The sequence below is a fragment of the Gymnoscopelus braueri genome (genome assembly GCF_963280865.1).
Source record: "Gymnoscopelus braueri genome assembly, contig: SUPER_24_unloc_2, whole genome shotgun sequence".
In the NCBI taxonomy this organism is placed as follows: domain Eukaryota; kingdom Metazoa; phylum Chordata; class Actinopteri; order Myctophiformes; family Myctophidae; genus Gymnoscopelus; species Gymnoscopelus braueri.
Window position 1 is genome coordinate 33,595 of NW_027660988.1, and position 24,209 is coordinate 57,803.

Sequence of the window (24,209 nt, forward strand, 5' to 3'; positions counted from 1 at the left end):
CATAGATGCGCACTCATTATTTCAATTGATAGAAGACATCTTGAAGTTTAAAGGACAACTTTAGTTTTTTACAATCAAGGTTTATGTTTTAGATTGTAATTAAAGTAAATAAAATATGAGTGTTAAAAATGTTAAATTTACTGCTTTCTATAGTTTTAGCAATTTTCGTGATCTTTTTTACAGTGGGCGGGGGCATTCTGTCCGGTGGCTAAATATGTCTTTTTTTTTACACAATAACCCGGTGTTTTCTTTATTATTATTTACAGTAGCTCTTCTAGTCCCCAATAACTCACATCTGGCCATCAAAGACCACAGGAGCTTTTTTATTGTGTAAAAAAGGCATATTTAGCCACCGGACAGAATGCCCCCGCCCACTGTAAACAATATCGCGAAAATTGTTAAAACTATAGAAAGCAGTAAATGAAAAAAAAAATAACACTCATCTTTTATTTACTTTAATTACAAGCTAAAATATATACCTTGGTTGTAAAAAAACAAAGTTGTCCTTTAAGTAGATCTAATTTTTCCTTGCCTAGAGGTCAACATAAGTAAAAAGTGGTTCATCTTACCCCGTTCTCCCCCTACGATAAAGTATAACATACACTGGAATGTTAACGAAATGAGAGTAATTTTACTTTAACACAGGAGGATATTTATACAGTATGGATGTTACCATTGAAATAAAGCACACTTTTTTCCAGTTATTCCTTTTATTATAGGATTTTAGGCGATTTAGTGTGCTCTCTTCTAACCATTGATCAACCGTAAGTCCACCAAATAAGTCAAAATTAACAACATAGTCCATTTTGCGTAGCTGTTTGTTCTCCGGTGGCGGCGGTGGGTACTGTCTGTTTGTTTTCCTATCGTGGGACAGCGTGACGTCACAGCACAGCTGTGCCATATATGGTCTAAGCAGGTGCGGAAACTGCGGACTGCAGTGCGGAGTGATTTATTAATGTGATTAGGCCCGTGCTATGATGCTGGTTTGAAGCACGGCTAGAAAGCTATTTCAACCAATCAGATTGCTTGGTCGGAACTACCTGTTGTATAATACGCTGGTAAACTGCTGAAAAAACCAGCTTAGACCAGCCTAAGCTGGACCAGCTGGTTTTAGCTGGTCTTGGTGGTTGACCACCTTAAGGTGTGTTTTGGACGTCCAAAACACACCTTAAGCTGGTCTTGGTGGTTGACCAGCTTAAGGTGGTAGGTTTTGCTGGTTTAAACTGGTAGCTGGTTTAAGCTGGTAGCTGGTATTTTTGATGGTTTAGCTGGTTTAAGCTGGTAGCTGGTATTTATGATGGTTTAGCTGGTTTAAGCTGGTAGCTGGTATTTTTGATGGTTTAGCTGGTTTAAGCTGGTAGCTGGTATTTTTGATGGTTTAGCTGGTTTAAGCTGGTAGCTGGTATTTATGATGGTTTAGCTGGTTTAAGCTGGTAGCTGGTATTTATGATGGTTTAGCTGGTAGCTGGTTTAAGCTGGTTTAAGCTGCTATCTGGTATTTATGTGTATTCAGGTGTATTCTGGATATGCAGTGACCAACTTTGCTGGAGAGGATGCATGATCATGGTGAATTTCAGCCAGGTGCCCACAGCACGTGGTATATTTAAAAAACAGTAGCCTACAGTAGCCTATATAAAAGTGAGCAAAATCCACAAAGTCATAAATAATCATGTATCAATTTCATACATAACAATAATTTATTAAACACTTATAAAAAACCCTCAAAAACAACATTTAAATAACAAATAAATGTATAAATAAACACATAAATACATGAACTTCAACCTGAGGAACACACTAACACACACACAGTGTTCAAATGACTGGAAAAGAGTGAGAGAATATGAAAAATCGGACAGATCCGTCTTGATTACATGACTATGGAGATAATGTATACCGATGTGTGTGATGTTTGGAAAACATCTGTAAAGTTGCAGCCAAAAATGTGTCTTGCAAAAATCGGCCTGCTGGTGGCGCTATAAAGCATTACCCCCATATCAACCCCCCCCTACACAGACACACAATTTCTTGTCCTTTCTATTGATGTCCTGGCCATGGTCCATGGCCTTCCTCTTTGTGAGAATGTTCTGCCCCTGCATCCACCAATGGAAACAGTCTGAAAGAAAACAAACAAGAACCCCCAACAATAAAACAAATATAATTAGCAATATACTGCATGGGGTGAGTTAAATGAATTGTGATGTTTTGAGAAAAACTTAAAGTAACTTAAACTTCACCCATTTTCAACCTTATCTTCATATAACTAACTGATCTTCGCTAATGTTCATTATACAATGGCACCATTTCTGTCTACTCGTTCTGCCACTCATTGGTGGAATGTGGACAGTTCAGAAACCTGCCTACCAGTGACATCACCAATGGAGATTCCAAGCTAATAGAAACTACAGTGTGTCTCTACCTGGAAAGTTTGCATGCAGAAGTAGAAGCCATTGTTCTTGCATTAATAATGAACAAATAAAGTTGTTCTAAATGACCAAACCTGCCTACCGATGATGTCAAAGGTAGGCAGGTTTCTAAACTGTCCACGACCTATCAACGAAACACAGAGTGAGTAGACATAAATGGTGCCATCTTAAAATGTGTATTAGTGAGGACCAATTATATGAAGATGAGTTGAAAATGGGGTGAAGTGTTTTTTTAACCCCGTGTTTCAGTTCAGTTAGAAAACATGCATTTGAATGAAAAAGGTGGGTGGACAGTGGGCAGGCAATAAGTCAGATGGCTACAATGGACAACAACAATTTGGGGGAAAAAGCTACCCCTGCCAAACATGCATGTAGGGCTGCCACTACCAATTATTCTACTTGCGATTATTCTATTGATTACTTTTTTGATCTACAAGCTCACAACACGTCCAACGAGTTGCAAGCTTGTAGATCGGCATTTCTTTCAGCCATAAAATTGATTTTATTACAATAGAGTATTTTCTTTTATGATTGATTAATAAGCTTAATATAATCTCTTTTCCAGAAGGTGACATTCCCGTTTCCCGATCAGTTTTTCATAGCTTCATTTGATTGGCTACAACCAACATCTCCATATGTGTTTCTGGTTGAAACAGTATGCTGCTGAGATAACCAAATGAAGGTATGAAAAACTGAACAGGTAACGCTAACGGGAATTCCACCTTCTGGAAAAGAGAACTACAGTCATGCACAGAGCAGATTGAATTATGAGATCAAGTCATAATGAACCCCCCCACCCCTCAGTAAACATACCTCTTCTGAGTCCTGCGGTCAGGGGGGTTTGGCCTCCCCCTTGCTAGTGGGGCATTCTTTGTAAGGCTCCTGCATGGTCTTCAGGGTTGTTGTCCCCCAAATGGCAACAGCAAGCTCCTTCATGAACAGGGAGTCCTTGGTGTTTGCTGCCACCATCTTCCAGATCTCCTTTTCGAGCCACACACCAGAGCCAATGTGGACCTGAAACAGAAGAAAACAACACATGTTTTAGAAATTAAAAAACATTTTACCATGACATTTCAGACTCATTTTTGACAAAAGCAGGCCCACTTCAAACAGAATTTACTGTAAAGAAATTACATTTTCAAGGACCCCCAAATGTGGACCCATTTAGAAAAGAGTTGGTGCCATGGACCTCCAATAGAGAAGATGTTAATTGTTGGATTACATTTAGTACAGAATTCTACAACTGTCTATACTGTAGGTGGGGAGAGTTGAAGTAATTCTTATACAGTACATTGTCATTGGATTACATTCTAGCTGGTAAAATAGTAGTGAAATTAACCTTTTCCACCCGGCATCCCTATTTTGTTCATGCCATAGGCAAAACTGTTCAAAAATAGTTCAAAAATAGCAAAACATAGCTGATCTACAAGCTCACGATGCATCATGACACGTTGCCTATTTTTGAAATGATAACTGTTTCTTATTTAGCTGGGGACACTGTGGAACCCCACTTTTAAGAACCACTGTCCTACACAGTATGTTTCTTCAATACCTTGTCACCGTTGCCGTCAAACATCCCAGGTGTCGATGCCAAATCGTCTGACTCGGGGGAAGAGGAAACGGAGGAAGTTGCAACTGAAAATGTAGAGAATCATATTTAAGCTCCTTTTGGCAGTATCACAGTACTTATATTGTACACATTGTCACCATTTTCCGTAGAACAGTATCACTGTCTAAACACACCTATGCTGTCACTGGTTTGCTTATCTGCAGCAGGGATGTCAGGCTTTGCTGCAGAGCTATATTGGGGCCCTTCCTCCAGTTTCTGTTTTGCAATCTCTAATTTGTTGCATCTTAAAGCATGAACAGGGTACGGAAAAATAAAAAATAAAAACTGAATTGATGTATGCCTTAGTAGGATACCAGTTTAATAATGAGCCTAGCATCTGTCCACTCCATTTAACATGCTTTCTATATAATGTTTTTTAACATTTGTGGTCAAGATCTAAGTAAAAAAGAACATGAGAACAAATAACCAACATATCGATATATACAAAAAGAGAAGAGCAAACTCATGCAACTGTTTCATTGCTTACTTAGTTTTAAGATGCTGTAGGTCCAGCTCCAACTCTTTGGCCTTCTTCTGGGTATGACTGTACTTGACATTTCGTCGTGGATAGCTTGGGGAACAACAGCATCTCCACCGTATTCAGACGAGTCAGAGTCTAAAGGTAGTGCAAGTAATATATTTTGGATAAAACAAGATGTTTTTTGTTAGAAAGTTAAAGTGGAATAAAATGTAATTTTATGCAACCTGTATCGTAGAGTATATTAATACAATATAACTTATACAATCTGTATGTTAGAGTATGTTAATACAAATAATACAATATAACTTATATAATTGGGGTGGTTGTATTTAGTCTCCCTGCTCTTCTATTGAGACATTTAGATAGTGTCAAAGGTCATGTCTCACCTAGACACAGGATCTGACATGAATTTTGATCTGATGGTCAAGATTCAATGTATCACCTGAGCAAGCAGGCAGGCTCTATTAGCTCAATGGTAAAAGGTTACAGCACTTGCTCAGGAAACCGGGTTCAAATCCGGGGTAGAAGAGGAAAGTTACATAGTGCAGCTTTAACCCATTAAGACCTGGGGCCGATTCTAAAAATGCTCTCTAAATCCTAAAAGTTTTTTGAACATAAAAGGAAAAAGATTTGAGGTACAAATGTTCACTTTAAAACATATATATTCAAAGATTTTCAAAAATAGCAGATCTACATGCTCATAGCGCGCCACTCGGTGTCGCGCTATGAGCTTGTAGATCTGCTATTTTTGAAGCCAAAGGTCTAGCCAAAGAAATCAAAACAATTACACAGATGCGTTCCTGGTCTAAATGGGTTCAAATTTTGTATGCCCACTTCTTTGTGTCATCACTTCCAATTGTAACTTATTTATCCTGTATCCTGTATGAGTTCTGATTGGTTAAATTTGGTATTCCTGGAAATGCATTTTCGGCTTACTAAAGAGGTGGAGAGTCTGGGAGACCCCTGTTACTGAACAAGCAATGATTACTTTAACATTTAACAAAACAATATCACTTTACCTTCAAACTGTTTTCTTCTCTTTGTGGGAGGGGGGGGGGCATAACACATAATGGTTCTCTCTTCCTTTTTCTCTTTTAGTAGGGCTGCAAACCATTCATTTTGGCCACTGCAGCCAAAGAAATGTGTAATAATAACACACACACACACACACACACACACACACACACACACACACACACACACACACACAGACAGACAGACAGACAGACAGACAGACAGACAAGGGAATCATTAATGTTCAGAGTTCACGGGATATTAAAACACTCTGTAGCTTCATCACTGAAAGCATGTGTCCACACACACACACACACACACACACACACACACACACACACACACACACACACACACACACACACACACACACACACACACACACACACAGACGTCATATTCTGAATTTAGTTTTGAGCGGCACACAGGCAAGCAGTAGTGGCCTATAGTATAAATTATATTGTATATTCCCACAATAATTTATTGTAATTATTGTCATAATCCCTTTATCAAGACAAATTAAATAACTAAATGTGTAGAGTTGGGTCATGACATGAGTCACTTGTGATTGACTTCGAACACAGCAGCCTACGCACTTCAATACAGTAATAGTAGCCTAAAACGCCTACATAAATAGTATTTCTGTGTGTCAACACTCACCTAAAATGTCCGCCGCTTCTTCTTCTTTCTTTTATCTTCTCTGAAGCCGGTTTATAATTATTTTTGATGAATCCAAAGCAACGCAATTTATCTAACTTTCTATTGAAGTGAGAGCTCCAGCCTGCAGGGAGGCAGCTCGACTGTCAGACAGCATTCGTTCTCCCCGCGCATCTCGAGCGGTCGCGGGCATAGAGTTCAAGGGTCGCGAGCCTGCTGAGACAGTGTTGCCAGATTTTGTGAGAGAAATAAGCAGCCAGGTCTGTGAAAAAAATTAAGCCCAAAAGAAGCGACATTTGCACTTTAAACCTATTTGAAAATAGCCGATCTACAAGCTCACAGTGCGTCGCATTTGCAACACATTGTGAGCTTGTAGATCTGCTATTTTCAAAAATAATAAGTGAAATATTTCACTAATATTTACAAGCAACTTTACAGAAAAACAAGACCAAAGTCACTTATAATAAGCAGATATGGCAACACTGCTCAGGGCCCATAAAGGGCCAACTTCTCTGTAAAAACAGATGTACAAGCTCACAACACGTCAAATTGCGACAAGATGTAGATCTGTAGATCTGTTCATTTTGGTAACCATAGCAAAAAAAAGTGTTATTTAGAATCAAACTAGCATATTATTTGCCAATTGCGAAATTAAGTAAATAAGTTTGGATGAATGTTGTCATGATAATAATAATACATTATTATTATTATTATTATTATTATTATTATTATTATTATTATTATTATTATTATTATTATTAAATATAATATTTATGTCACATCACAAGCAAAGGACAAGAAATGTAAAGTAAAATACAATGCAATACAATACAATACAATACAATACAATACAATACAATACAATACAATACAATACAATACAATACAATATATATACTGTATATACTGGGGGGGGGGGGCAATTGTAACAGAAGAAAATCTTCACAGTCTAATGGCAGGTATGATGTCTCCCCGGGATCCAAACTAGTTAAAATAGCAGATCTGCAAGCTCACAACGCTTGTAGATCTGCTATTTTCACTGCATGCTTTTTTTTATTAATTGATGGAATTTCTTAGATTTTGTATTTATTTGTTTTTTTATTGATGAAGATTTTAGATTTTTGGGTGGGAAATGTTTTGAAATAATATAGTAATATATTTTTGTAGGAAACAAAAAAAAGGATCTTTCCTCGTGATGTGTACATGACCCACAAATGGGCCCCGACCCACTGTTTTGGGAAACACACACGTGATCTAACCCAGTGGTCCTCAACCCTTTCAGGCCGCGACGTCCCAAAATAATCATATTTGAACTGGGGACCCCCCACCCTTAAAGCACTTGGAATGTAGGAGTTGATGCATTACGTTTAGTTTGACTCTATTGTGAAAATAGCAGATCTTCAAGCTCACAACGCCTCGCAAGGAAGGTGTTGTGAGCTTGTAGATCTGCTATTTTCAAAATGTTTTCTTATATTATTATTATTGTTAGACAATTTGGCCAATGTTTGACATTTTTTTATAGTATAGTTTGTTGATTACTTTTGATGCAGTAATGGTGGTTTTTTTAGGTACTAAAAAGGTCTTAAAGGTCCTTAAATTATCACTTCACTGTCATCTGGGGACCACCCCCAAATCACGTGGGGACCCCCCTGGGAGTCCCGATCCACATGTTGAGAACCACTGATCTAACCAAACTTGACCAGCTGCTAAGCTGGTCTTTGCTGGTCTGTCCAGTGTCCAGCCATCTGACCAGCTAAGTCTAGCTGGTAAGCTGGTCTTTGCTGGGCAGTCCACCCATTTGACCAGCAAAGACCAGCTACCAGCTTGGCTTTGCTGGTCAGTCCAGCCAGCCAGCTGGCTGACCAGCAAAGACCAGCAGAATCCAGCTTAGTGACCAGCTAACCAACTACACTGGCAAACCAGCCTGACCAGCCTGACCAGCTTGTCCAGCCTGGTATGCCATCTAAACCAGCTTAAGACCAGCTAAGACCAGCTAATACCAGCTAAAACCAGCTAAAACCAGCTAAAACCAGCAACCACCATAAGCTGGTTTGTGCTGGTTTTTTCAGCAGGGCATTCACTTGCAAATCACATTACTCCAGAAGCAGCTTAACTATAGCAAGTGTTTAGTCATAATACCTTATTGGTTGATTGTTATCAAACAGATTCATGTCGTATGGATTTGACTGACTGAGGGGTTGTAGACATGAAAACCATAAACATTTTACACAGACAGATGGAGTGCAGTGTTGCCATATACGGACAAATGCATATTAATTTTGACATGAAAACGTTTGAGAACCACTGGTTTGAACAACATTAGGGGGCAAGCCCCCATAAAACACAACCTGCAACTACCAATAATTACAAGCAACTCTACAGAAAAGAAGCTCAAGTCACTTATACTACGCAGACTTGGCATTACTGATGGAGTGATACTGTGGTGAAGCGGAAATGAAATAGTCTGTTTTTCATGGTGCTTGCCTGCCATCTACTGGTCGTTTGATGGAATGCCACACTGTGTGAAAATGTGTGTGTGTGCGTGTGCGTGTGCGTGTGCGTGTGTGTGTGTGTGTGTGTGTGTGTGTGTGTGTGTGTGTGTGTGTGTGTGTGTGTGTGTGTGTGTGTGTGTGTGTGTGTGTGTGTGTGTGTGTGTGTGTTACAGGAATGTCTGCATGAATCAGCGGAGAGGAAATCAAAACTGCATGACAGTGTCTTCAGGATACTGAAACCTGACCACACACTCTCTCTCTCTCTCTCTCTCTCTCTCTCTCTCTCTCTCTCTCTCTCTCTCTCTCTCTCTCTCTCTCTCTCTCTCACACATCAAAACATTAGATTATATTCTGTACAACCACTGGACCTCCCTTGTCAGCATTTTAAATCACTACAGTAGTATTGTATCCTTACATACCGTAGGTCAGACAAAGCCTTTTTCTCTATTACTCAATGTTAGAGTGACATCACTTTTTATTACAGACAGACACTTGCGTGGACACATGTTGGTCTACCAGTCTGCAGAACATGGCAACAGAGGGATTAAAAGCACAATGGAACTTTTCAGTCTCCTTGTGTATTTTAGCGCTTTACCCCCTTTTCTTTCCAATTTAGTCGTTATGCCAATGATTTCCTCCCCACACACATTTGTGTGCTGTCAATGCTGTTGTATCCTACTGACTCACCTGCCAGTGAGGAGCCCCCACCGGGAGGACACCTTTGTCCTATTCCTCCCGCCCAACACTCCCTGCTGACAGGTGCCGCCCCAGCCCGTAGGAGTAAGTACAGTGACAAGTATCACCCACCCCGCGCCCGGCTTCCCTCCCCTGAAACCGGCCAATTGTGTTCGTATATATCAGTGCTACTCAACCCCCGTGGGCCACATGCTGCCCCAACGCAGCGTCTCTGCGGCCCGTCATGGTCAAACCAAAAAGGTAGGGCAGGTGCCATACCTTTACCAAAAAAAAAAAAAGGTACAGTGAAAAGAATATGATGTCAAAATGTACATTTTCTTATAACAATAAGTGTGTAGTGTGTTACAAATTCGATTTTTTTGCTGAGTGGCCCCTGTACTGAGCCATCTTAAGTTGAGTAGCCCTGGTATAGATTTTTCCATGACTTTCGAGATGGAGCTAAGAATATAAATAGGGCGGTAGTTGCCAGGGTCTAATTGGTTTCCTTTTTGAAGTCGTTAGGGACCCGTCCCTGTATGATGGAGAGGTTTATTATGTGGGTAATGATTGGAGCAATGGAGGCGGCTGAGTCTTTTAGAAATTTGGCGGGGATATCGTCGAGTCCTGTGGCTCTGTGTTGTTGAAGTGCACTCAATTTTTAAAAACACCTCATCTGTTTTCCAAGGGGAGAGTTTAAAATCATCTTTGCGTACACCTTGTTTTTCGTAAAATGAGTCAACATACTCTTTACCATGGCACCCAGAGTGAGGGGGTAGTTTTTCAACCAGTTCTGAGGCTACGGTCGTAAAGAATATGATGAGGATTTTACTCACTTCCCGCTTTGTTGTGGTGAGAGTCTCCTTCACCTTGAGGTTTTCAATTTTTTGCTGCAGCCTAGTTGGTTGTTGAATAGCTTCCAAAGCTCTCGTGGTTTGTTTTGATTTTCCTCAATTTTGTCATCGAGGTAGCTTTTTTCTGCTAACAGGAGCATGCCATTTACCGTGTTTCTTAGCTTGTTTCTCTCTTTTTTGAGATTAGCTAAGTGGAATGCGAGACCCTTGTTAAAGCATTTGGCGAGTTTGATCCTACCTTTATGAAGCTCAGAACACTTTTTGTTTCTGACTTTCATGGCAGTAAGGATGTCCGAATTCATCCATGGTACCGAGCGGGTTTTAACCCTGATGGTTTTCATGGGAGCCACACTGTGGTTTTGAAGCCATGCCAAGATTCGTCTACCTGAGTGCTGTTTAGTACGTCGGACCAGTCCTGTTCCTCTAGCCTGTGATCAAGTCCTCACTCTTGTAGTTTTTGAGGTCTCTGATCGTGACTAATTTGTTCTAGCTCGTTCTAGCACAGAACGGGAGACGCTCCGTCCATGCTGTTGAACACTGAGAAACCCTAATAACACTGAACAAGGAAATGCTCACGTCTCCTATCAAACTAGCGCCGCACACAGGACAGCCAATGACAGCGTGACAATAACATGCACATCCAATCAGACTAGGAGGCATCTCAAATCTATAGGTAACTGATTCCCATGTTACACACATTCACATATAAGGTGCCACATGGTACTGCCCATGTGCCCATCACAACAATATATATATATATATATATATATATATATATATATATATATATATATATATATATATATATATATATATATATATATACACATACATACATACATACATACATACATACATACATACATACATACATACATACATACATACATACATACATACATACATACACACATATACACATATACACACACAAACAATATAGAAAAACAAATAGGCAGAACTCATGTAATTATGTTTATTGATCAAGAAAAATAATAGGACACACTACATAGTGACTGCACCTGTTTCATGTTACACTGTTTATTTGCATCTGATTTTAAATCTCTGTGTTCCATGTCCTCACTGTATTGTCTGATTCACCGCCTTTTGTGATTATTTTAATGTTGTTTTATGCTTCTGCTTTTCTTTTTTGCTTTATTGTTAAATTAATTGTGACATAGTAATGTGATTCAAATGTTTGTTATCAGGACGTCCTTGAAAAAGAGAGCTTGCTGCTCTCAATGGGTTTCCCTGAATAAATAAAGGAAAAAAAGAAAATAAATATTTTGAATAGCCAAAGTATAAAAGGTTAAAGTGGTTAAAATTAGTGTGATGCAATATTAACATATTTTGCTGGGGACCCCCTAGAACCCCCCCAAGGACCCCACTTTGATAACCAATGCTTTAGGGACCGTACCGCTGTAACGCCACTACCTTTTTGTGGTAACTAGTCGTGCGACGACATAGTCTTTCCAAATTATTATGGGATTTTTACTCTGTGCTTTATGTACTCCAACCTTTAATGGGAAGAAGAAAAAAAGAAAGAAAAAAAAAAGCATCGGTGCTGGCAGCTTCCCCATAGATAAGAGCTAGGCACTGAGGCAGTTCTGTATCTCCCCCCACCCCCTCTTGCCACTGACTGTACCTGACTGTGAAAGTATAGTCGCCAAACTTGTTCTGGAAGCCATGGACATGGTCATTAGCATACAGTTGACCACCATGTCCTGTCTCACTGATTGAAATGAAGGGATTGCGTCGCGACCAGCGTCGCCATGTCTAGTTATTATAAGCGACCTGTTTGTCTGTAAAGTTGCTTGTAAATATTAGTTGCAGGCTGTTTTTTATTTGTTGAGAGCTTATAGGTTTAAGCAGGTTTAAAGTGCTCATGTGGCCTATAGTTGTCACGTCTGTTGAGCTTTTTTTCATAGAACTGATTGCTTGGGCTTGTTTTCATAGACCTGATTGCTTATATCTCTCGCAAAATCTGGCAACCCTGGTCGAAACACAGCTGTATTGTATGATAATGATTGAGAGAGAGAAAAAAAAGATTATCCTCTGTTCTTTAATTATTGTTCTTCAGTGGTGGAAGAAGTACTCAAATATTTTACTCAAGTAAAGTAGCAATACCACAATATAAAAATACTCTGTTTACAAGTAAAAGGCCTGTGTTAAAAATGTTACTTGAGTAAAAGTACAAAAGTATTGGCATCAACATATACTCAAAGTACCAAAAGTAAAGGTACTAAAATGTTTGCGTTTTCAAATAATTGTAGTGGAGTAAAAGAACAATATTTCCCTGTTGCGTTGTGTTTGCCAGTGCTGTGTATGTTTACATGTTTTCCCTCTGTCTGTGAAGAGTATCTCTGTTGTGTATTATTTCCTAGTAAAACCCATTTTCTCTATTATCCAACCGTGTTTGTGTCCTGCACTTGGGTCCAGCCCGTCCTGTCGTGTTCCAACCGTGACAGTATAATCGTCACCTCGGGGACGATTATACTGTCACCGCGGGCAGTCCCCGTCCGTGGCGAGACATCGCCGTCCTGGTCCTGTGTCGTCTCCAGTCCCTTCTCCTGTGAGGGAGGTCCCGCCGGGGCCGCTCCCCGCCGGGGACCATGGACAAGTGACTGAGAAGACTGACCATGGACAAGACTGAGAAGCAGCGGCGGCTCCGGCTGGGCCTCTGTCTATACTGCGGCCCACTACATCAACGACTGTCCGGTGAGGCCCCCGCGTCCCAAGAAGTTAAGTTCTGGTTTAGTTTTTTAGTCGCGCTCTGTTCTGAGTGTTGTTTTTCGTTCAGTTGTGGTTTTTGGTTCACCGTCTCTGCCTTGTCTTTTCCCCCTGTTTTCTCTATCTTCCTGTCCTATCTCCAGCTCCTTCTTCGCCCGGCGAGAACCCGGAGGGGCGCCGCCAGTTTCCAGGTGCGGCGTCCGGTCCCTCCGTGCTAGTTCGCGGTCTCGGCAGGGCCGCTCGTGACCCGTTTCCCGGTCGTCGCTGTCCGGGGCCTCTTCTCTTCTGCCTTGGTTCCACACACACCCCTCCCCCCCCCCGGCTCTGCACCTGCTGTCCGGCTGGTTCCCGGCGGCCGTTCTGGCCTCGATCCCTACGTCTCTGTCCTGGATCTTCGCCTGCCGTCCGGGTCCCCCCTGCCGCTGTTCGGCTGGATGCGGCGACCGTCCAGACTGACCGTCCAGGCAGTCCTGCCTGCCTGCCTGCGCAGGCAGGACCGTCCTGTCCTGCCTGCGCCCTCTGCGACTCCCCCCTCCCCCCTGGCCCTATCCCTGTCCCTGTCCTCCTTCCCCCCAGAGGTTCTGGCCCGTCGTCCCCCCCCCCCCCGGTCCAGTTGTGGGACGCCCGGAGGCGTCCTGTGGGCGGGAGGGGGTACTGTCACGGGTGCTGCCGCTCCTTCGGCCCCCAGAGGGCGCCAGAGTGCAGGAATTTAGACAATGCTCTGATTAAAATGCACAACAGCCTGCAAAACACACACACACACACACACACACACACACACACACACACACACACACACACACACACACACAACAAACACAAACACACAGTCAATGTTCTCTCCCCATCACGGGGAAATAACACGGATTACAAGTCCGTAAATACACAATATTTTGTTCGCGCGTCTTACTTGTCCATATTTTATACTTTGGCTATTCAAAAATAGCAGATCTACAAGCTCATAGCGCGTCACCAAGTGTCGCGCTATGAGCTTGTATATCTGCTATTTTTTTTTTATCATGAAGATTTGTGCAAATCTTTGAATTTAACATATTTTAAAGGGAACATTTGTAACTCAAATATTTGCTTCTGGGGGTCCCTGGAATGAAACATTTTGAGGGTCCGCGGCCAAATACATTTTGTCTAATCAACCTTTTCAACCAATTATTTTGGCCAACCTGCCTGTGCTGAATTTGACACGGGAGGCGTGCTCCCGATCCATGTCTATCCGTCTGCTCCAGTCTATAAGGCAGGCAGTCCTTTAGAAAGACTGATTTTAATGTATGTTGTTGAAGCTTGCTTTCTAGACATGCTTTCTATAATAGGCTATCAACAGTTGAGTCTGTTCAGTCTGTTCTGTGTACAGCTTTCGTCATAAGCTCAGTGAGCTTGTAGATCGGCTATTTTCAAATAGCCTATGTATAAAATATGGATAAAGTGGTTAATGAGTGTTTTATAATGTAATGATTTATATCTGCAAAGTAACTAGTAACTCAAGTTTTCAAATAATTGCAGTGGAGTAAAAGTACAATATTTGCCTCTGAGATGTAGTGGAGTAGAAGTAAAAGTATATACAATTGGAAATAGTCCAGTAAAGTAAAAGTACCTCAAAACTGTACTTAAGTACAGTACTTGAGTAAATGTACTTAGTTACTTTACACCACTGGTCTATCTCAATTTTAACCAACAGCCAGATGTAATCAACTGGAAACACTTTGATCACACATTGTCAAAGGACTGTGAATCAGACCTTTGTACTCTATGAAAGAGAGGGCATTGTTGTCATGTCACAGCTCTAACTCATTCAATTTTTGTATTATATAGTATGTTAGTATGTTAGTATGTTAGCATGTTAGTATGTTAGTATGTTAGTATGTATATATGTATATATGTATATATGTATATATGTATATATGTATATATGTATATATGTATATATGTACATATGTATATATGTATAAATGTCCGGCCCGGACTGGCCCTGTAATTCAGGCCGGGAGTCAGACACTCTTTCAGGCCACCCTACCCAAATATAGGCTACATGAACACGAACGTGTGTGCCGCCCGCACTCACACACATGCCTTGTGGCACTGACAGTGCCTCAGACCATAATCATAGTCAATTTTGTCTGAGATGTTTCTTGAAAAAAAAAAAATATATACAAACATACACTGTAGGCCGACAGCAGTAGTCACTACAACACTCACTTCTACTGTACAGTATGTCACAGGAGCAATCCATATGAATTCAACAGTTACAGCATTATTCCTTTCCACATTGGCAAAGTAATCACTGAAAATCATTATTCCATATACCTACAGTCACACAAAAGTTCTATATCCAGTCCAGTGCGTTTCTATTCCCTACATACAACATACCATCAAATCTTGTCAACAAAATGTTTCCCTCAATACAACAGTCACAAGGACTATGGACAATGATGTCTTATTTTGTCATCAAATTAGCTTACCAATAGTCAATATGCCAATACCAATATTCAACAAGAGTAGAATAACGGTAAGAATAGTAAACATAATACAGTAGTAGGCCTATGTCAAAAGCAACACAATTTGTGTTATTTCATCAGGCTATACAAAATTACAGCAGTGACTTGACCATGGAACCAAATGGACCCGTAATGGTCCATTTGGTTCAATTTGCACCCTTTCAGAATGACCAAAAACGCCCAAAACAATTTTTTAAGAGTCAAATGCTATTAAAAGTTAAAAACTTAACATTTCTGCTAGGCTCCTATATTGTTTATGTTTACTTCAGTAAAAGTAGCAATACCACAATGTTGAAATAAAAGTAGCAATACCACAATGTTGAAATAAAAGTAGTAATACAAGTACAGGGCATGTATTCAAAATTGTGCTCGTGTAAAAGTAACAAGGTATTGGCATCAAAGTAAAAGTACGAAAACGTGATCATCTTCAAATCTTCTCTGTGTGTTTTATGGGGGGTAACTGACATATGGCCTATACTGCATTCTAATGACACATATAGACACACACACATCTGAAGATTCAATCAGTTTACAATGACATCATCACCCAATGACCCAAGCGTGGGAGGAGCTTCATTAGTTTGTTTGTATCCCTCTATCAATGTATCTCCGCCCAGCTGGGCTCATTATATGAGCAGGTAATAGAAACACATTTTAGTATCAAGCCTGCATGACACTGTGACTGACTGCAACTAAGACATTCAACATTGCAATTACATTTACATTTCCACAGACAAGGACGTTGGATTCATCAGGACTTGTAGGTAAGGACAGTAGACACATTGAATTGAATTGAATTGAATTGAATTGAATTGAATTGAATTGAATTGAATTGAATTGAATTGAATTGAATTGAATTGATTTGATTTGACTTGATTTGATTTGATTTGATTTGATTTGATTTGATTTGATTTGATTTGAATTGAATTGGCAGGAAACCAAAGAAACATTTTATTGTGTTCAATGTTGCCAGATAGGAAATGTTAAATAATCTACTTGAAGCATTACAATTCCTATTGTGAAGAAAACTATCATACATTTCACACAAATTGCGTATTTATTGTAAGAAACAACCTTGTTTGAGACTCCTACTTAAGGAAAAATGACTTGATCATTAACTTCATGACTTCAAGTGCAGATCTAAAGTCAGATTGTTTTATTTTTCCAATCCGTATTGTGAAAAGCCAAATCAGCAGACAAGGAATTTGGTATTTTGTGCACCTTTTTTGAGAAATGGTGAAATGATCTGACTTTTTTAGCATTATTCATCATATAGAGGGTTCATTTATCGTACAAATACAATAATTATCGTACATCTGCCAGCACTGACCGTGTTACATCGTACAATACAACTGTATGACCAGAAGTGGAATAAGTAATCCGATTTTTTTTATTCAAACAAAAGTAGCAATACTGCAATATACAAATGTGATGTTAAAAGCAAAAGTCCTGCAGGCAAAATGACTTACTTGAGTAAAAGTACAAAAGTATTGGCAACAAAATGTACTTACAGTTCAAAAGTAAAATTTTCAAAATGTACAAGATCTGCTATTTTTTTTTTTTTTACTCTTTTATTTGAGTTTTGACATAATGAGGTCTAATGACACATATAGACACACATTAATCTGATGATTCAATGAGTTTACATCACACGCATACACGTATATATATGTATATATATATATATATATATTATAATTTTTGTGTGTTACATGAATGAGCTGCCATTACAATCTTCCTTCCCTCTCTTCAGTGAACAATGGCACAGGCGAACTCCAGTAAAGTGATGGATGAGAACAGTTTCGAGCAGAGCTGGTTGGTGATTGGTTCAGGTGGATTTAGTCAAGTCTACAAGGCCAGGCATCATCGGTGGGGACGAGACGTAGCCATTAAATTATTAAAGTAAGTGGAAAAGCCAGTGGAGGACAAAGCACTCAACTCCTGTATTTAAGTCAGTATATACTCCTGGTCAAATGGTAGCACTTGCTATGCATCCTATGTGTATAACGCATCATGAACATACTTATAAGGCATTATAATCTGCTCATAACCCTGTATAATCATATTTATAAGAGCTCATACATACTCATAATGCTTTATAACCATAACCATAACACATTATAAAGCTTGTTATAATGACTTATAAGTTCAAGTATCAATGCATTGTATTATGCTTATAACACGTGATGATTGCAGTTATACATATTCATAACAACGTATAATGCAATCATAAAACATTATACAGCATGTTATAATGACTTATAATGTCAAGTATTATAATACTTCATAATTGCTACCCACTTGGTAACACTTGCTATGCAACCCAAAAATTCTCATTGTTATAATCCTATATAATCAATCATTTATTATCAGTGATAATAAGGCATTATAACAGTGATTAAAATGCGTTACGACAGTGAGTATAATGCATTTTAGACGTTATAATACAGCATTATTAAATCATAAAGTAACAAATGGCCACTTATAATAACTTATGATCATAGTATAATGCATTATAACAGTAATTATAATGCATTATAACAGTGATTTAAAGGCGATGAAAATGCCAGCTTATAAAATGATCATAATGTCACAAATGTTCACTTTATAATAACTTATAATCACAGTATAATGCCTTATAAGTGATAATAAGGCATTATACATGTGATTATAAAGCCTTATAAAATTTTCATAAAGTAACAAATGTCCACTTATAATAACTTATAATCGTAGTATAATGCATTATAATAATGCATTATAATGGTTATGACACATTATAACAGTGATAATAAAGCATTATCAATTGATTATAATGGATTATAACTATGATAATTAATTTGGGATGCATAGCAACTGTTACCAATTTGGCAGCAATTAAGAAGTATTATAACACTTGATACGTATAAGTCATTATAAAATGCCTTATAATGTGTTATGGTTATGGTTATAAAGCATTATGAGTATTTATGAGCACTTATAAATCTGATTATACAGAGTTATGAGCAGATTATAATGCCTTATAAGTATGTTAATTATGCGTTATACACATAGGGTGCATAGCAAGTGCTACCAAATAGGGAAAGGGATATTTCACTTTCAAACTTGTTTGGAGTCATTTTAATGTATCAGGCTTTTGTGAGCACCCCAGACAGGGTTTAAATAGGTTGATTCAGTGTTTAGATATTCATCTTATCAGAAACACCCTCTAGGAAGACAAGATTAGTGAGTGTGTTAATGTACGTTTTTTAAACACATATTGATACTCAATACGTGTTTAATAATATAATAATAATATAACATAATATAATAATAGGAATTGGACATTCAAAGTCCATATTAAACACCCGTCCATGGTCCTGGTGACTGATATTGTCCTTCTAATATGTGAGTGGTCTGTGTTTTTTTCAATTACTATTTATTTATTTCATTTTCCAAAGAAAAAAAGTTATGAAAACATTTATTGAAAAAACACTGCCCCCTCATGCATTAAAATGACAATATAATTTACCAGAAACAAGGACGAGTGTTTTTAATGAATTTAACCTGGTTAAAATGGAGTTACAATGGGTTTGTATAGGAGTATGTCTCATTAAATGAATATAAAATATCAACTGTCTGGGGGGCACACAAAAGCCTGAGTAGACATTAAAATGACCCAAAACATGTTTTTGAAAATAGGCTTCTTAAGTAATCCAAAGTACAAATTCCTAATAACATTTTCTTTTTAATATTGCTGCATTGAAATTGATTCTTTGCTATACAATTCAAAGATGAGAACAAATAAACAATAGTGAAAGTAGCAGATATATAAGCTCACAACACAATTCTAGAGGGCTTAAGTAGTTAACAACCTGTTAACATTGATTGATTTCCAAAAATAAGGAACAAAGTATGTCCCTTATCAGTTCAATAAGGAACACGTCTTTTAGTTTCCAAATAAGGGACAATTCAGTGTTTCAAGGGATGGTGATGCTGATTATGATATATGTCATGTGTCATATGAGGAGGATTTGGCTCATGAGTATGAGGTGATGCAACGTGCAGAGTCCCCCTTTATCATAAGGGCCCTGGGGGTCTTCAAGGGCCTTAGACCCCCCGCCTTCAAATGTGTGGGTCTGGTCATGGAACTTATGGAGGGAGGATCCCTCTTCTCCTTGCAGGTCAGCTTTCTTCCCTTTTTTTGGAGGCATTGGTTTATATAATAATAATAATAATAATAATAATAATAATAATAATAATAATAATAATAATAATAATAATAATAATAATAATAATAATGGTATAACATAACATTTCTAAGAAAGTGTTTTAACTGACTTTAATTACTTGTAAGTACTTTTACTCAAATAGAGTACAGTAATAGTGCAACACTGCATGTGGAGCAGCAGCAGAATAAATGTACAATATTTTTACTAATTGTATTTACTTAAAACAAAAATGTATCAATGTATAACTTATTTGTACTAATTTTAACAACTTTTAAGTATTTTTACTAATTTTATGTCCTTTTAAGTATTTTTACTAATTTTAACACAATTTAAAAAAAATTACTCTCAACAACTTTCAAGTATTTTTACTAATTTAATAGAATTTTTGCAACACCTTTTTTATATTACTCCTACAAATGTTGTCCAAACATCACTTTTGCATTATAAGCAACACAATACAGAGACAATATCCCCAATCCCTCAGCACTCTGCTCAGCTGTTTAGAATAATCATTTGTTAAATATACAGGCTCCTCTCGCTCAAGTTCAATCCATTCTGTTTCAATGGCTTGTTGCACATATTGCATTTTCCACATTTCCTGTTGCATTCCTTGGTCCCTGAATCGCTGCTTGCAGCTATATTTTGTATTTGTGTCTCTGATATTGTGAATTAAACGTTTTTGTTTGATCCAAACCCTCACCAGGACCAACTAAACCATCTGCTACCCTGGCCTCTGGTCTTTCGACTGGCTCACCAAGTGGCTCTGGGCATGAGGTACCTTCACAGTCTCGAACCTGCTCTCATCCACAAGGACCTGAAGCCTCAAAACATACTGCTGGACGCTTGCCTAAATGTCAAGGTGAGTCCCTTTCTGGGGGGGATTACCATGAGTCAAGCATGTCCCTCTTCTGGCACTGTTCATGCTAATCTCCATTCTGTTATTGTGTGAAGCAAAAAACAAAAAAAGGTATGTGTCCAGCTCCCTTGTATCACTCTGGGAACCTTCCCTGGACCAGGTCAGGAATGTTTTGGTGGCCAAGATGGCCATGGCAATTGTGCCCATCAGTTGAGCCATAAGCCCTCAAAGGATTATGTGCCCTGTGGGTGGGGCTGGGGGCAAAAAACACATTACCAAAATAGCAAAGTTATGTGATGCGTACCATGGGTTTAAGTTAGTTGAAGGGGTTACAGCGATGTACTTTTATTATTATTATTATTATTATTACCCTTATTATTATTATTATTATTATTATTATTATTATTACATTTACCCTTATTATTATTATTATTATTATTATTATTATTATTATTATTATTATTATTATTATTCGTAGTAGTAGTAGTAGTAGTAGTAGTAGTAGTAGTAATAATAGTAGTTTTAGTAGTAGTATTGCATTTTTTGTATTTATTTTTTAATTTGTTTAGTTAACGTCATCACTGAAAGTAAGCAGTTGTGAGCGAGGAGGAGGGGCTGAGACTATAGGGGTTTTGTTGTGTCTGTCGGCTTCAGCTACAGAACAAGTTCAACTGATTAGACACAATTATTGCTATACACTGTGTATCTTGACATAGACAATAATATGTTTGTGATCTCCTCTAGGCCAATACAATCTGGATGTTATGTTTGTGATTACCTCTTGAAAAACAAGATGGGGGCTTGCAACTCACTTTTAAATGCTCCAATTGTATTCACAGCTCAGCAGCAATAATACAACGTAAAGACCTTGGTCTTTTTCAGGTATATACAGTAGGTGGCCAGTGAACTTGGCCATTTTCCTTCCACACCTCCTGCATGGAGGGTGTGACCTGAGATGATGTTCGTTAAAATCCAGCACACAACACCAATGGTTTTGATAATGTGGATTTTGGCAGTTAAATGGTGGATTTCTGGATAGGACTCTATATGAACAAACTTGCTATATCAACAAAACACATTGCATTCTGTTTGTGTGACATGCATGATGCAAAGGTTTTGAAAGTGAAACTGGCCAAAGTCACTGGCCACCTACTGTATATGTTACAGGGAAATTGGCATTCCAGGGAAATTATAAAAGGAGCGCTCGTTTTCACCCCGCCAGGCAATTCTGTAGAACCAACACTAGAGGGCAATGCAAGCCACACTAGACTAGAACGTTTATGCAACGTGCATAGACGTGCATAGACATGAACGTGCATGCGTGTGCACGCACTCACGCGCGTGCGCGCACACGCTCATGCTTTCAATTTGGTTTATTGAAAGCATGACTGTTAAGATAATTTTATTGTGTTCTGGCTTTTAACATTTGTTTTAGTTTATCCACGACACACACGTACACGTGGACAGTAATCCATGAAAAGATCTATTCTACCCCTATCGGTTTACAACTCGGACGGCGCTGATTCGACTAGCAGACCATCGGCTGGTCGGCGCGGGCACTCGCGCCTCAAGCTCTGCTAAGTCGGCGCGCCTCCGTCATGGACAATAACTATTATCACGTATGCGTGTGAACGTGTGTTCAGCGTTCCCCTAGCGTAGCTTCCTGGTTGCTATGTGGGGGGGAACAACAAAAGCCAGGTCCGCCTCGCATCAAAGCCCCGCCTCGCGCCTCCTCCTCCTCCTCGCGAGGAGGAGCGCCTCACGTAAAAAACCCTGTCTCGAAAAAACCCTGCCTCGCACAGAAGCCCCACGCCTAAAAACAAGCGCTCCTTTTTCAATTTCCCTGGAATGACAATTTCCCTGTGACATATACATAACCTATATTTAAATTGGCAAGTAGGTCGACGGTGGGTGGGCGGACGGTGGGTGGACGTCACAAACGTAACATGCAGACCTGGGAGGCGCACCGTTGCTCCGATCCACACCAAACTTGGCTCCAACACTGGTCAGGGGTCAACCATCAGAATAGCCACACCAAAGACCACGTGTGCCACAGGCACAAGCGCATCAAAAAGTGCCCATCTTGATTCTCTGGTGGAGCTTGCCTGGCTGTTGTCACAGTAGTATTGCAATCTCTCTCTCTCTCTCTCTCTCTCTCTCTCTCTCTCTCTCTCTCTGTCTCTCTGTCTGTCTCTCTGTCTCTCTGTCTGTCTCTCTCTCTCTCTCTCTCTCTCTCTCTCTCTCTCTCTCTCTCTCTCTCTCTCTCTCTCTCTCTCTCTCTCTCTCTCTGTGTGTGTGTGTGTAATTTATGTTTTATTCATTCATTCAGATCACTGACTTTGGACTTGCCAAGTATGCCAACTGTGATACACACAATGATCTCAAGGGGGTGAATACACCCTTCTTCGCGCCTCCAGAGTTAGGCCCGGCCACGCGTGCCTATGATGTCTACAGGTATTCATCGTTCCCTGTGACATTTTCTGTGTGACTGGAATGTAAAAAGTCAGCTGTGTGTCACTGCAAAGTCCCGTGAATATCCAACATAATGCATTCACGGCTGCTTAGCTACAGTGGATAGGCTCCATACCAGCAAGTAGAAGAATCAATAGTCATGTTGATCTATCTGTTTCGTTAGATGTTTTGTTACAGAGGAAGTAGATACATGTAAGTACTTATGTGCAAACTAAACACATTTCATATGTGCAGATGTACAGTGATAAATCCAGGTTTAGGCAGAGGTTTTTATCCTGTTGCCATTTAGCAATGTTGTGTGTTGGTACTTGTAAAACACTAATGCTGAGAATGAGTTGCTAATACTGTCTGTCCCATGTGTGATACAGTATGTGGATATGTAAACTAATTGCTGATCAATGTCTCTTTTTATTTTAGTTACGCCATACTGGTGTGGACCATTTTAAGTGAGTAATTCTCTCTCTCTCTCTTCCTAATCTTTTCTTGCTTTCTCCTAACAAGTCCCCAGTTTTTGTCCTCTCCATCAATTTCTCCCTACTTTAGAGGCAGTGCCCACCAAGACATTTATTTTTCCCGGCTGAAAACGCTAAGGTGCTTGCCTAAAAACACCCCCAAGCACCCGACAAAATTATAACAATTATCTGAGCAATATAAATGATCAGCGCCTCATCATGCTGCTGGAGTGCTCTCATAGTAAATAATTTAAAACATACGCTACGCTCAGCGACAAAATATATAATAATAATCTTGGTGGACACAGTCCCTTTAATCACTCATTGTCTCAGCCTCACAGATTCCATTATTTGACTTAATATGAATGTAACAATACTAATAATTAGAAACACAATTTGACAAGTATCCATTCTGTGTATTACTAAGGTTTCTCTTCTCTATGTCCCAACCCATGAAATCATGCATCTTCCTCTCCACTCTCTCAGACCCTGGTCACATCATTGGAAGGTATGAAGTTTCCAACGTAGTAAGGCCATCCCTAGAGGATGTTAAAACAATGCAGGCCCCAGGGCTGGAGGAGCTAGTAAAACTCATGGTGAGGTGCTGGAACCAAAATCCCGACCAAAGGCCCTCTTTTAAAGGTGAGAAGACTGTCCTGCAACTAGCATCACTTGTTGGGAAGTTTAATGGTTTTATACTTCCCATCTAGAAACTGGTGAACTGCTCACCAACAGGAGAGACATTAAATGGCACTAAACCAGAACATGTAAGAGAAAAT

The 24,209-nt window shown here is 39.3% G+C and overlaps 1 protein-coding gene across 1 annotated transcript; it reads right to left on the reverse strand.

Moving 5' to 3' along the window:
- Nucleotides 1-1,437: 1,437 nt before the first annotated feature.
- On the reverse strand, nt 1,438-6,325 carry LOC308080985 (uncharacterized protein). The gene is made up of 6 exons (XM_080457390.1): nt 6,191-6,325; nt 5,536-5,642; nt 4,523-4,651; nt 3,979-4,061; nt 3,240-3,440; nt 1,438-2,116 (listed from the first exon to the last, which is right to left on the reverse strand). The coding sequence occupies exons 2-5, from the start codon at nt 5,582-5,584 to the stop codon at nt 3,258-3,260; spliced, it is 444 nt and encodes a 147-aa protein (XP_080313516.1). The 5' UTR covers nt 5,585-5,642; nt 6,191-6,325; the 3' UTR covers nt 1,438-2,116; nt 3,240-3,257.
- Nucleotides 6,326-24,209: the final 17,884 nt, after the last annotated feature.

Excerpts from the sequence above, each read along its gene's own strand:
- LOC308080985 (XM_080457390.1), bottom strand. The coding sequence starts at position 5,584 with ATGTGTTATGCCCCCCCCCCTCCCACAAAGAGAAGAAAACAGTTTGAA. Across the intron at positions 4,062-4,522 it reads CTACAGCATCTTAAAACTAA|TTGCAACTTCCTCCGTTTCC; the intron begins GTAAGCAATGAA and ends CTACATTTTCAG. Across the intron at positions 3,441-3,978 it reads TTGACGGCAACGGTGACAAG|GTCCACATTGGCTCTGGTGT; the intron begins GTATTGAAGAAA and ends CTTCTGTTTCAG.